At 43.1% G+C, this 12,490-nt stretch overlaps 1 protein-coding gene across 3 annotated transcripts in view; it reads left to right on the top strand.

Annotated features, from left to right (window-relative positions):
• The first annotated feature begins 2,044 nt into the window (after nucleotides 1-2,044).
• The window catches only part of DCLK1 (doublecortin like kinase 1), a 253,696-nt gene continuing 243,250 nt past the window's right edge, over nucleotides 2,045-12,490 (top strand). For 2 of the 3 annotated variants that reach the window (XM_075085130.1, XM_075085137.1), the window contains exons 1-2: nucleotides 2,045-2,302; nucleotides 5,457-5,845. In XM_075085130.1, the coding sequence (XP_074941231.1) occupies nucleotides 5,470-5,845 (376 nt within the window). In that variant the 5' untranslated portion in view covers nucleotides 2,045-2,302; nucleotides 5,457-5,469. The remainder of the gene's footprint in view (nucleotides 2,303-5,456; nucleotides 5,846-12,490) is intronic. The other variant, XM_075085155.1, reaches the window with a different exon arrangement.

Genomic DNA, 12,490 nt, shown 5'->3' with positions numbered 1-12,490 from the left:
CATCTCTAATCTTTGCGATCTCCCGGTTTTTCTTATAATTTCAGACCATCAGGAATATTTTATTTGATTGTTGACCTACAAAGGAAGTGGTTTAAAGAACAGAACTTTAATACAAGATTATTAGCATTCTTTTAAAATTAGTTTTCATTCTCCTGTCAAGTACACCAACATTACCAATATCGCTGTATCTGTTACATCTAAACATAGGCCAAGCGATTGTCAAAAACAATAGACTAAAAAGCAATACAGCTGGTGAAATACTAAATGTGGAGATGCTCAATTCTTAGGAACTTTCCTTTGAAAAACCAACAGTCTTTAGTAAAGTGCCTCAGCACCCCACTGACCATGTGGGAAGAATTAAGTGCCTTAGAACAAGATCCACAAAACTAAGCTAGGTGGTAAGAGTGTGCTGAGGACAGAGTTGTACATTGAATTCTGAATCTCTTTGATGTTCAGGTATTTCAGTGCCATCACTCCTTTGAGCAGAAGTTTTCCGGAAGATTTTAGGTGTTCGTTTCTCCTTCAAAAACAAAGGAAACAAGTGCAGCCAGAAGACTCTTGTCTGTGCTCTGTACTTTAGTGATTAAAGAACTCCTCCAGGACAACGAAGACACAGCAACAATTCATTTTTTTTCCTTTAGGGAATCTCCTGTCTCCTAAGAGCCTATCTGTGGACTATTCTAGGGGAATAGAAAAGAAGGGGAGTGCTCCATCCCCTTCTTTTGAGCCTCTTACAGTTTTTGTAGACTGAAGGCTTCGTTTGCCTTCAGCCAGATTAAGCAGGAGCCTCTATTCTGATTAGAGGTCTATCACTGGGAGCAGGGCACCCTGGGCTTAAGTCCCTGCTCCACTGATTGTTTCTGGATTTATGGATATAAAACACATAAATGGTCTGTAATACAGACACAGAAAGCCATCTTTTGTCCTTCCCAACTGAGTGCCATAACCATGAGGTTACAGACTAATTCCCCCTCTCTGATCTAATGCATTTTTAATTCTTTCAGAGTACAAAGTGGAGCAGCTTCAACAGAAGGGACAGACTGTGTTTTCTTCCCTTCCATGTCCCCCTGGACTGTGGGCTGTTTACCTGACAAGTAGAGGAGAGCTGAAGCCTTTGTTGCGCAAAGGAAAGGAAAGGTCCTTAACCTCCAGAATGTTTTAACCACTGTGATTTTTATATTAAAATGAAGAATAACCAAGCCTTTGAGGAGAAAGCTTTGAGGCTGAATTTTTGTGTGAAGGCTGACTTAGCAAACATGCTCCAAGACCTGAGGAGCTCAGGCGAGAGAGGAATGAGTCAGTCAGATGAAGCCTGAGATGCTGTTGGACAAATATATCTTCTGGGAAATTTAGGTATAAAACCTGTAGCATGAATGGAGGTTAGTCACTCCCAAGGTCAGCTGTACCTAAGCGAGCAGTGTGAGGAAGCCTGGCTCCAGTTATAGTACATAAATTCCACGTCAATCCCACCTTCAGCACTCAATCCCCATCACGGGGCTTCAGTGCCCAGGTGGGCTCTTGGTGACCAGGTGGGCTCTTAGCCTTCAGGGCCAGGCAAACCTCATGGAAATGCCAAGTAACACATCTGGTAAAAATACTTCTAAAGGCGTTTTTTGGACGCCAGGCACGTCCCTGCCCGGTGTGCAGCAGGCCCCGGTCAGGCCCATCGCACTGGCCAGCTCCCCGGGGCGGAGGGAGGCGGCGGGCAGGCAGCAAGCCGCCGTGTGGCCAGAAATTACCTCAGGGGGAGCCCACGGGAGGGTCACCGCCCGTCCCGTCCGGGCCTCCCCTCCGCGTCCCCGCCTGGGGCTGGCGGGGCTGGGGGCGCAGCGGGCTCCCCTCGCCCCCACCGCCCCGCGGACAAGGCGCGGTGCCGGAGGCGGCTCCGGCGGCCGCCCCGCAGCGGCGAGGGAAGAGAGAGTCTGCAAAGGGGGAAGAGAGGGGGAGACAGCGGCGGCGGCGCCGCCCTCTGGAGAGAGCGCCAGGGAGAGGCTAGTGTGAAGAGCCGCATTTCAATGAGGGCCGGGCTAATGCAAATCACTGCAATCGGCAGCAGCAGAAGAAAGGCGAAGCAGCTGCAGCCCGGGCTCCCCAGCAGCGCGCTCCAGCCAGGGGAGGCGTAACAAAGGCAGCGGAGCCGCTTTCTGCGGCAGCTCCTGCGATTAAAGCCGGTCAGTCGCTGGGGCGGGAGGGGGGGGCGCAGCCGTTCTTTGGCCGCTTCCCATTTCGAGCCGCCGATCTTCCCTCCGCGCCCCGCCGGCAGGTCTGAGGGGGAAGGTGCTCGCCAGGCTGCGGAGAACAGGTAAGCGCCGGGGCCGCCCCTCTCCCTCCTGCGCGGGGGCTGCGGGGCCTCCGTGTGGCGGCGGCCGGGGCGCGGCCGTTGGGCGCCCGCCGCGGCGCGATGCACCTGTGCCCATTGTGTGGGGCGGCGGCCTCCGCCGGGCTCGGCAGCGCTTTCCCCGGGCGGCTCCTCCGCCGGCGGCGGCGTGTCGCCGGTGCCTGTACCGGGCGGCCGGGAGCGGCGGGGTGGGAGGCGCGGGCGCCCGCCGCCTCCCCCTGCAGCGCGCTCCGCCGAGGGGCGCCCGCCCGCCCGGCGGCCCGGGGAGCGCGGAGGGTGCGCTGCTTCCCCGGCGCTGCCCGGCGCCGAACGCACCTCGGTTCTGTCACCCTGCGCTCCGCGCCGCGGGGCTGGATGCCACCTTCCGCGGGCTGGTTGTATTTCAAACCACGTTTCCCCTACCCCAGCAGAATAACCCCCCCTTTTTTTTTTTCTTTTAAATTTCCTGAAGCCGCTGCCGCATGTATCCGCGTTTCCCCCCCCGCAGTGACTTCGTAGTCCTGCTGCTTTAGTCCCTGGATGGTCTTCGCCGGGTCCCAGTCACATTGCTGCATGATGTATTTTTTTATCAACATGTATGATTGTTTTATGTAATTGCTCACCCACACCTGCATTATAAATAATTGTTTAACAGATGTATAGGGTGTGAAGTGTTGGGCATGGTGGTTTTCCAGGGGTGTGTCCTTTCCTTTTTCTATATCTCTATGTGTATGAGTATATATTTATACGCACACACACACGGAAACATCTGATCAGATCAAATTGTTTAGGATTTCTTTGTCTGCTCTGACCTTGTGGTTTGAACATGCTTTTCTGTAAATAGCAGGACTGGTGTTCAAGGGGAGCTCTATTTCTGTTTTAAAGGGCGTAATTGGGAATTACAGCCATTATTGATTAAAGCATAAGTGTGCGGAAGAAAGGGCAGTGACTCGCACTTCTTCCTCCTCCCATCCAAAATTAGTAAAGCTTAAAAAAGTATATCTTCATGTAAACTTGTTTTTCCTTTTTTGTGTCTGCGTTTGAGATGGTTTGAGCAAATGAAACAGCAGACCTAAGAAAAATCCATTTTTCTTGGCACAGGCATTGATTTTGAGATGCAGTTTCTGAATTGTGAGTTCTGGGATCGTTTCAATCTGAATAACAGGTTCTCATTGGATTTAGAAATGAAGCAAAAAAAAAACAAAACAAAACACCAAACCCCAAAATATTTTTTAACTTGGAAATGTTGGTGGTATAGTCTTGATCCTAAGCTGTGGCCACTAAGTGATATTTTGTATTTAACCCATAGAGAAGTGTCAGCGAAATGCCACAGCAGACATTCTTGTTCTTTTCACTGAAGTGGGGTGTGTGGGTGTATGTACACTGAGGAGGAAGAGCTTAGTCTTTTACTTTTATGTGTGCGTATGTATATATTCTGTGTTTAAATTTTCTTAATGCATATGTATATACTGCACCATATATATATGTTTGGTACCTTTAAAGTATTTACAACTATAAATGTTGCATATATACATAAGCACATGAGTCTGTGCCAGTGTAACAAAATAAGTTGTGAGGTGTAACCCAAGCAGGGTAATTTCCACCAAGACCCTGCGCTTGCAGTGGTTAGCCTTAAGTGCTTGTTCTAGTCAAGCATGTGAACAGCTCTGAGAAGTTGTTGGGCACATCCCCTACAGCTTTGCAGCATCAGGGTCCAGCTGTATAATCATTAGTTTAATACAAACTTCCGTAAGCTAAAGAGCATCTGTAAGTCTCTCTGTACTTCCTCCTGCTGTTTTACAGCTGGTCTGAGTATATTTTTTTTCTTAATGGTCACACAATTATGAGTGGTTGAAACAAAGCTTATGCTTGCTATTTTTTCTTTTTATTGGAAATCAATGAGAGGGACCACTTCTAAATTAGGTCTGTGTATCTGTGCTATAAATAAACTTACTGTGCTTTGCTGTTCTTCAGACAACTGCAAATCTAGGTGGCTCTTAAATCAAAAGAAATGTGCCTTCAACCTAATGACCTTTTGGTCAATTTTATTTTTGTATTTTTGTTTCTTTTAGTTGTGAAGATAGATGTGCAATTTCTAGCATTTAGTCTTGTGTTGTTTGTAAAAAGGAATGGAAGTACCTACTTCCTTGATTTAATTTCAGAACATGTGAACCTCCGTTTATGTGAACCGTATTGAACAACTGGGACCATTTTGGTCAGTTGATGGGTTTTTGTCACTGTCAAACATGAGAGATGCCAATCAATAATTTGCACATTGACACTGAATTTATCACTCCTTCAGTGATGGTTTTGTAGCCAAAAGAAGCTGTCAGCCTTAATCAATTTGAATATTAGGCCTAAGATATTAATAAAACCTCTTGCAAATTTTATGAAGCACTAAAGTAGCTTGCTCACTGAAAAGTACTACTTTCCTCTCTCCCTCTAATCTTTTTTTTTTTTTTTTAATTTTATGGCATTTGAGCATTTCTTTTGGTTCAGAGCATGCAGACTATTTGCACAAGGACAACGGAAGGAATTTGTTACAAAGCTTAGGCTGTAGGAAAACCAGTGGTTGGAATACACAAGGACTTTTGAACAGTGGGCTTGACCCACTAAGTCCACATACTGATTCTTATCACCAACCTGCAACATCTGTTCCTCAGAGAAGTTCTTAATTGCTTACTTGTTGGCGACTGGTTGCCCTTCTCAAATGGCACCTCTCGAGATCACGATTGGAACAAAGAGTTTAGTGGGGATAAATGGTCTAGAAGGCAGACCGGACTCAAATAGCACCTGAATATAACACAAAAAAAGGTAGAAAGTTGATGTGTTTGTTCTTTTTTTTCCAGTAGCTCAACTTCGTCACCTGATTTTCAGAGTTCTTACTGAATTTGAACAAACACTTTTTAATGTTTGCATACTGCTAGCGGTTGGTTTCATAGCTTATAAACTAGGTTTTAGGGCATGGCAAGAGAGTTATCTGGAAAGTGAACGTGTGAACATAGCACGGTTTCATTTTTCTTAACCTGGGAAGTAGTCCTCTGTAAGTTCCATATACAGAACGTGAAGTCTCAAAGTGAGCTCCCTTAAAATGTGTAAGTTTCTTAAACTTTTTTCTCTTCTCTTGTCCATCCCTTAGGTTGAATTTCAAGATGTCCTTCGGGAGAGATATGGAGCTAGAGCATTTTGATGAGCGTGATAAAGCGCAGCGATATGGCAGAGGGTCCCGGGTAAATGGTTTGCCCAGCCCTACTCACAGTGCCCACTGCAGCTTCTACCGAACCCGTACTCTACAGACCCTGAGTTCTGAGAAAAAAGCCAAGAAAGTTCGTTTCTATCGTAATGGAGACCGGTATTTCAAAGGGATTGTATATGCCATCTCCCCTGACCGGTTTAGGTCCTTTGAAGCTCTCCTGGCTGATCTGACCCGAACTCTGTCCGACAATGTGAATCTGCCCCAGGGAGTGAGAACAATCTACACAATTGATGGCTCCAAAAAGATTTCCTCCTTGGACCAGCTAGTAGAAGGTCAGCAGTAAGATTTGGAGGTGTAAAGTTGTGTTTGAGTCAGTGTTTGTCTAATATGTTAAGTCTTCTGCAAATAGGTAATGGTATCATTGTTCTTATCGATAAAGAAAGGATCTTTGATGGTATAACTAGAATTGTGAATACCTTAAATTGTGCCATGAAATACTGTTGCCTTGTTACTTATTTCCCTCTTGCTGAAAGTCTCTGGCCTTTCCCTTTCTGTTAACCTGGTGTTGATAGTGCTAGATCTTGAAGATCACATCCGCTGCTAGTTTTGAACTTGCATATTTAAAAATGCCAATGAGAGTTTAGTCAGTTAAACTTGACAAGGTCCATGGTTCTGCTGAAGCCTACATGAAATTCAGTTTGATGGATTTTTTTTTTTTTTTTTTAAGGCTGTCTGTATGTAGTGAAGAGCTCCAACTTTTCCCTAAAAGTAAATACACCTTAAGTAAAATACTCTCCTCCCATGGAGTGGTGTAAATGTAGGCAACTTGTTAGAAGAGTAATGTTGTAGCCATGGTTCAGCTGGGGTAGACTGTAAACTCTTCTCCCTGTTGCATTTTCCTTCTCCTCTTCCCCAGTCCGTTGGTATCCTTACCGTGTTTTTAAATAAGGCTTATGTAACTGCATTATAAAGCATTACCAGTGGTTTGGTCAGAAGTGACTGGTCTTGGTCACTGTCAAACATTGGAGACGCCAGTTGCTAATTTGCCCATTGACACTGAATTTATCACTCGTTTGGTGATAGTTTTGTAGCCAAAAGAAGCTGTCAGCAGTGATCAATTTGAATATTAGGATATTAATAATATCTTTTACAAATTTTACAGATAGCTAAAGTAGCTTTTCCAACCTAAAATGCTTCTGGTTTGCAATGGGTTTCTTTTTGTGTGTGTAGGCAATAGCTTCTCGTATAAAACATCAGGATGGATAAGGTCTGAAAGCATTAACTTGCATGTGGCTGTAGCTGAGGTTTTTTTTTTTATCAGTAAAGTTTAAATGCAGATGCTTGACCAAAGAAAATAAAGGTGGAACAATTTTTTCCTTGTTGCTTCTGTCCTGCCCCTGGCCCCAGTGTGCCATGGGCAAACCTGTAAAGCATGGATCTATAACCACTGGCAGCCAATTTAGCGGTGTAACAAAGATTGTAATTTTTAAAATGATTTTAATTTTTAGCATTGGGTGAGAGAAATTGCAGTATCAGGATGTAATGAGAGGATCAGAAGAAGGCTAATGTGGGGAGAGAGAAGAAAAGGGTAATACTGACTAAAGTTCCTGAAAGACCATAGCATAGCAGGTGTTCATCTACCATTTGGTGTCCTTTAGGTGTCGTAGCAGAGGAAAGCTTTTTAAGCAGAAGTTTTGAGAAAAGAGTATTATTGATAATACTCCTTGCATGAAAAGGGGAGTAGGAGACATGAAGATGCTCAAAAAGAAAGTTGAAATGGTGGGATTGTCCATGTAAGTAAGGGTTTTTGGGGTTAGGACTAGGTTTAGTGAAATGGAAAGGAAACTGGTCTTAAGATCAATGTTATGAATTGCAGGGCAGAGTTAGAACTGTATTTGTCAGGACAGTATTTAATTGGTGGAAAAAATCAATTTCTGGGAGGAAAGACCAATATTAATCAACATCTGTTTAAAAGCAATGTTTGTGCATTTTATTCTCACTAGTGGTATAAATAATTGTGCTTATTTGATTGGTACGCTCATCAGGAAGCAAGTATCATTGATATTAATGTTGATTTGCATGGTCTTTTGCTGCAAGTCAGAGCCAGCTTTTGAAATGAAAGAACTGAACGCAGAAATACATTCAGCAGCCTATAAGATTGGTTTGTTTTGGCATTCTAGAGAAGAATAATACAGTTATAAATCAGTCAGTCAAAATGAATGACAGTACAAGAGCATAAGTTTATTTTAAAGAATGGCTTTGGGTTTTCTTTTAGTTCTGTAGGAATTTATTCCTTACCTTTTCAATGAACATATCCTCCCTGTGTATAGTTCAAGATGGACAGTCTTATTTTCTTGTGTCATAAACAGTGGGATTTACAGAAATCAGTCTTTGTGCAAGTAGAGAGCTACATCGTTATTCCACCTAAAAGGGGGCTTCTTAAAGTACTTAAAGGGGGCTTATAAGAAAGATGGGACAAACTTTTTAGCAGGACCTGTTGCAATAGGACAAGGGGTAATGGTTTTAAATTAAAATAAGGTAGATTCAGACTGGATGTAGGAAAGACTTTTTTTTGTGATGAGGGTGGTGAAACACTGGCACAGGTTGCCCAGAGAGGTGGTAGACGCCCTGTCCCTGGAAACATTCAAGTCCAGGTTGGACAGGGCTCTGAGCAATGTGATCTAGTTGAAGATGTCCGTGCTCACTGCAGGGGGGTTGGACTAGATGACCTTTAAATGTCCCTTCCAACCCAAACTATTTGATGATTCTGTCTATTTGCATAAAACTGCAAGGTGGGTTATTTTGTTCTGTTTCGCTCCTAGAGCTTCACTGTAGAGTACAGGTTCATATATTATTAGCTCACTGATGGTTTTTATGTGAGCCCCTTCCACTCTTTACTGTACAAATTTATTAGTTTGGCTAGTCTGGCATAGCATTAATTAGCTTGAAGCTGTGCTTTGTGTTTAAATAGTTGGAAAATAATTTTATTTTTTGCCTCTTGCCAAATGACATTTGTGCTCAAACTACTGAAATATGAAACATTGCTTTCTTCATGGTGAGACTATTCCCTTACTGTATGAATTCATTTAATGAGACTGTTATGAATTTAGATGATTCTTTTTTTTTTTTTTTTGGGGGGGGGGGGGGGCATTGATTTATAGTGATTACGTTGTCAGGTAAATGTGTAAGGCCTTGACTTGGTGGTGTTTTTTTGCCTTAATGCCTGTGAGGAAGTTACTGTACCTTTACCTTCCCATATGGTACATGAAGACAGAGAAGCACTAGCTCCTGGGGAAAACAAGACAGCAGCCACTGTCCTTCCTCCCAGAGCTAAATACCTAGAACTGCATGAAAGATAGTCTGAAAGGAAAAAGATTGTAAAGGAGCTGGTTTGCTTCAGTAATATTTAGATCTGACCTCATACAATTCAGAGCTGGCATGGCTGTATGCTGGTATTGTAGGCTATTTCGAGGTGCATGGACATATCTTCCATTTATTTGAAACTAATGACTTCCCTAGGGTTTTGGGGTTTTTTTGAAGACTTGGGGCATGTAAGATTTGTTGGAATTCAATAACAAAGGGTATGTGCTGTTGTAAGAAGTTTCACATGCTCTGTAACTTCTCTTCTCCTGTCACCTTAGATGAAAGAAAGAATGAAATGGATTCAGGTTACCTTCTCTTTGTCAGACCTGATGTTCAGGACCCTCTTACCTTTAAAGAACCGTTTCCAAATGTGACATGACTTTATTCCCTAGGTATGACATGTAATCAACGTATGTGGAAACAATAAAGATGAAGTTGCTCTTAAGGCAGATTGTCTAGCTGTAAACAAAGTCTCAGGAAAGGACTAAATGCCTTTTGCTTTTCCAAAAGTGTATCATCTTTAAAGCTGAAGGCAGAGGTGGACTGATGGGTCTTACCCCCAAAATTACCATTGAACAGTGCAACAAGAACAGTAATAGATTGGAATGAGCAGGATAACTCTGAAACAAAGAGTATTATTTACAGTTTTTACTTCTGGGGTCCTGCTACGTGGAACAAAGACCACAGAATCATTCCATAGCCAGAACTGCATCCCTTTCTCATTAATTTTGATCATAATATTACCTCAGAGTCCTGGGTATGTACCAGAATCAATTGTTTTAGTTTTCCACAATACCTACCACAAAAGATGAAGCATGAAAACACTGCAGCAGAGAACTGGCAGTCAGAGACAAACCAAAAACCCCAAACCACAAGGCTGAAAGAGTGTTGGGAAACAATATTGTCACATGTCAATATTGGGTGCACTGCCAAACAATTGTAAAGACTTGCATATGTGTATGCACATTTTGTGTAGGCATAATGGCAAAAACAGTTTAAAGGGATAATCTGAAAAAGAAAAAATGAATGTTTCTCAGGGATTATCTCAGAGCTGCAATCCTCATTGAAGGAGTGGTTTGAAAGAGCACAGATATACCAGTTTTAAAATCTGGTAATGGCTGTAACTGGCTAATAATTCTTGGGAGATGTGAACCTCACTGCAGTGGCAGAGGAGATGATGCGTCACCTGAGGACTGCAGGAAGGCCCTTGCGAGTGAAGGCAGGCAATTTGTATTCGATGCAGCAGTGAAGCTGCCTGCCAGTGGGGGGTTCAAAAGGTAGCGTCTCCTTGCTAAAGTGGTGGGCTGTGACAGAGTTCCTGACTTTTTTTGAGGGTGGGTCTTGCTACTTCCACTGTCACCTTGTTCCTCTTAGCTTTTCCCTTTCCTACCTGCTGCTACTACTGCTTCTTCCTTGACTCTGTCACCTGCTCCAGTGGTGAGAAGCCCAGCCAGGCCAGACGGTAGGAATTGATTGACCTGGTCTCTCGTGCGCTCTGGAGCTAATGCTCCTTTTTGTAAGTCGTGCCTACCTCAGCAGCTGGGAATTGATGGGCTGGAAAGATTCATATGCATATGTAATATGCTATCAAAATAATAATGGTAAAATATCCATTTAAATGTTCGTAGAGCTGAATCTATGTGGACATTTGTTTATAGGATTGAATTTACACTGGATATTTACCATGGACTTGATCCAGGGCTATCAAAGTTAGTGAAACTTGGACTGGATCCCGTGGCAGAAATGCCTGCAATCCTTATATTGTTTGATAAACAAACAGCTGAATAATCCTTTTGCATCAAATGGTAGAGGGTTGTTCTGGCACTGTTTTTTGATTATTATATTTCATGAATTTGAGAAGATTCATCCATTAGCCAGTTGATTCACATTTTGTCTTCCTTAACTGCCATGGTTTCTTATTCTCGGTGCTTTCCAGTTATTTTTTTTAAGTGTGTGCAATGCCTATCTTGCTTGTAGCAAGACTGTGAAATTTGGAGGGGCAGAGGGGAAGGAAGTATGTCTTCATTTTTTCACTTGACTCTTGATGAGGGGGGAAAAAACAGAATTTTTAGTCAGGCTGAGCAGAAAGGATCATGTGCGAAAAGACCTTTAAAAGGTCTGGGAAGATCTGATTTGAAGTCTCTGGTGCATCTGATTGCTAGGTGAACATGGGTAGGTCAGATTTATTTCGTGTAGATGCTCTATCTGTTTTGCACTGTTGCATTTTTTCTGACACTGCAGAAAGACAAGGCAGCAGTAATGTAGTTTAATTAGGTTATTGCTCTATTAACTAACACATTAGGGAACTATCAGGTAGTAACTTATTTGGTTCAGGTCATCTTCCTTTTGCAATCTGCTCTGTGTGGTGAGAGGTAGTCAGAATTATTCATCCTTTCCCCTGAGAGATTGCACTTACGCCTTTTTGCATGTACAAAACCAAAGGGCAGAAGTGAAGAAGAGCAGGTGTGCCTGTTGCACGAGGTGCTGGGGGTGCCAGTCCTTTCCCTGTGCTCTTAATCTGTTTATTGGCCCATATGTTGGGGAAATGAACTGCTATGAATGACTCCGCACTGATCATCCTCACCAGGACACCTCGCCGCCGAAGTGTGAAATTACTGAAGTTCCTCCATCTCTGTTGGGCTCATAAATTAACTTTCCTTTCCTCGTCCGTACTCTCCTATGAGGAATCAACACTACTTTCAATAATTTGGCAGTCCTGCTCCCTCACAAGGAGGGGTTAGTTGTTGCCTCTATGCTTGCATAATTCAAACAGGTTCTCTATTTTTTCTCCAGGGTTTTCACCTAAGACCAGTTGGCTTCTTTATGAAGCCATTTTAGGCCAAGTCACCCTTAGCACAGAAAAGCAGTGCAAATAATATCTTTTAAGAGGTAATGCCTTGGTCATTCTTGTAATGAGAATATCAGCAAGTTGAAGGAAACAAACTAACTACTAATACTAATATGCCAAAGAGGGAATCAACACTTGCATCAGGAAAGCTCCAGTACTTAAAGGCAGTGATTAAATGTCTCCTTAGCCAACCACCTTGTACACAGATATTTTTTTTCTCTATCTCTCTGCATAAACTGTGTTTTGGGATCTCTCCTTCTACATGATTAGCTTTCTGATTAGCTTCTCAATGCTAAGATTTATTGTTCCACATGGAATTTCCTGAAGTGTTGAGCACTTGCACAACTTAAATTGTAGGATTACTGGTTCAAAACTGGCAACCAAGCACTGTGTACCTTTTTTTTTTTTTTTTTTTTTTGTTAAGGGTTAAAGGGCTAAACCACAACAGTGGTGTGTTTCATTTGCACTGTTGCCATGAGGGGGCAGGAGGGCTGTCAGAAAAAGGATACGTTGTAAGATTTAGTAATGACTTTTTCCCCAGGTGTCAGATATCCCAAAACAGCTGGGAGCCCCCCTTTTATTTTTCTAATGGCTATTGATACTGTAATCAAGAGTAAGAAATTAATTAGTGACAGCTGACTGCACTATGAAATGCTTGCTCCCCTCTTGGGGAGCTGCAGTCAAAGAGACAATTTAAGTGGGCTGTCTTTTCTATGCTTTAATCCAGTATCTCCAAAGATTCCTTCTTCAACACATGCGTTCTAGT

Source organism: Phalacrocorax aristotelis, chromosome 1 (genome assembly GCF_949628215.1).
Source record: "Phalacrocorax aristotelis chromosome 1, bGulAri2.1, whole genome shotgun sequence".
NCBI classification, from domain to species: domain Eukaryota; kingdom Metazoa; phylum Chordata; class Aves; order Suliformes; family Phalacrocoracidae; genus Phalacrocorax; species Phalacrocorax aristotelis.
The sequence above is the reverse complement of the archived record's forward strand: the minus strand, read 5'-3'. Positions and strand labels throughout refer to the sequence as shown.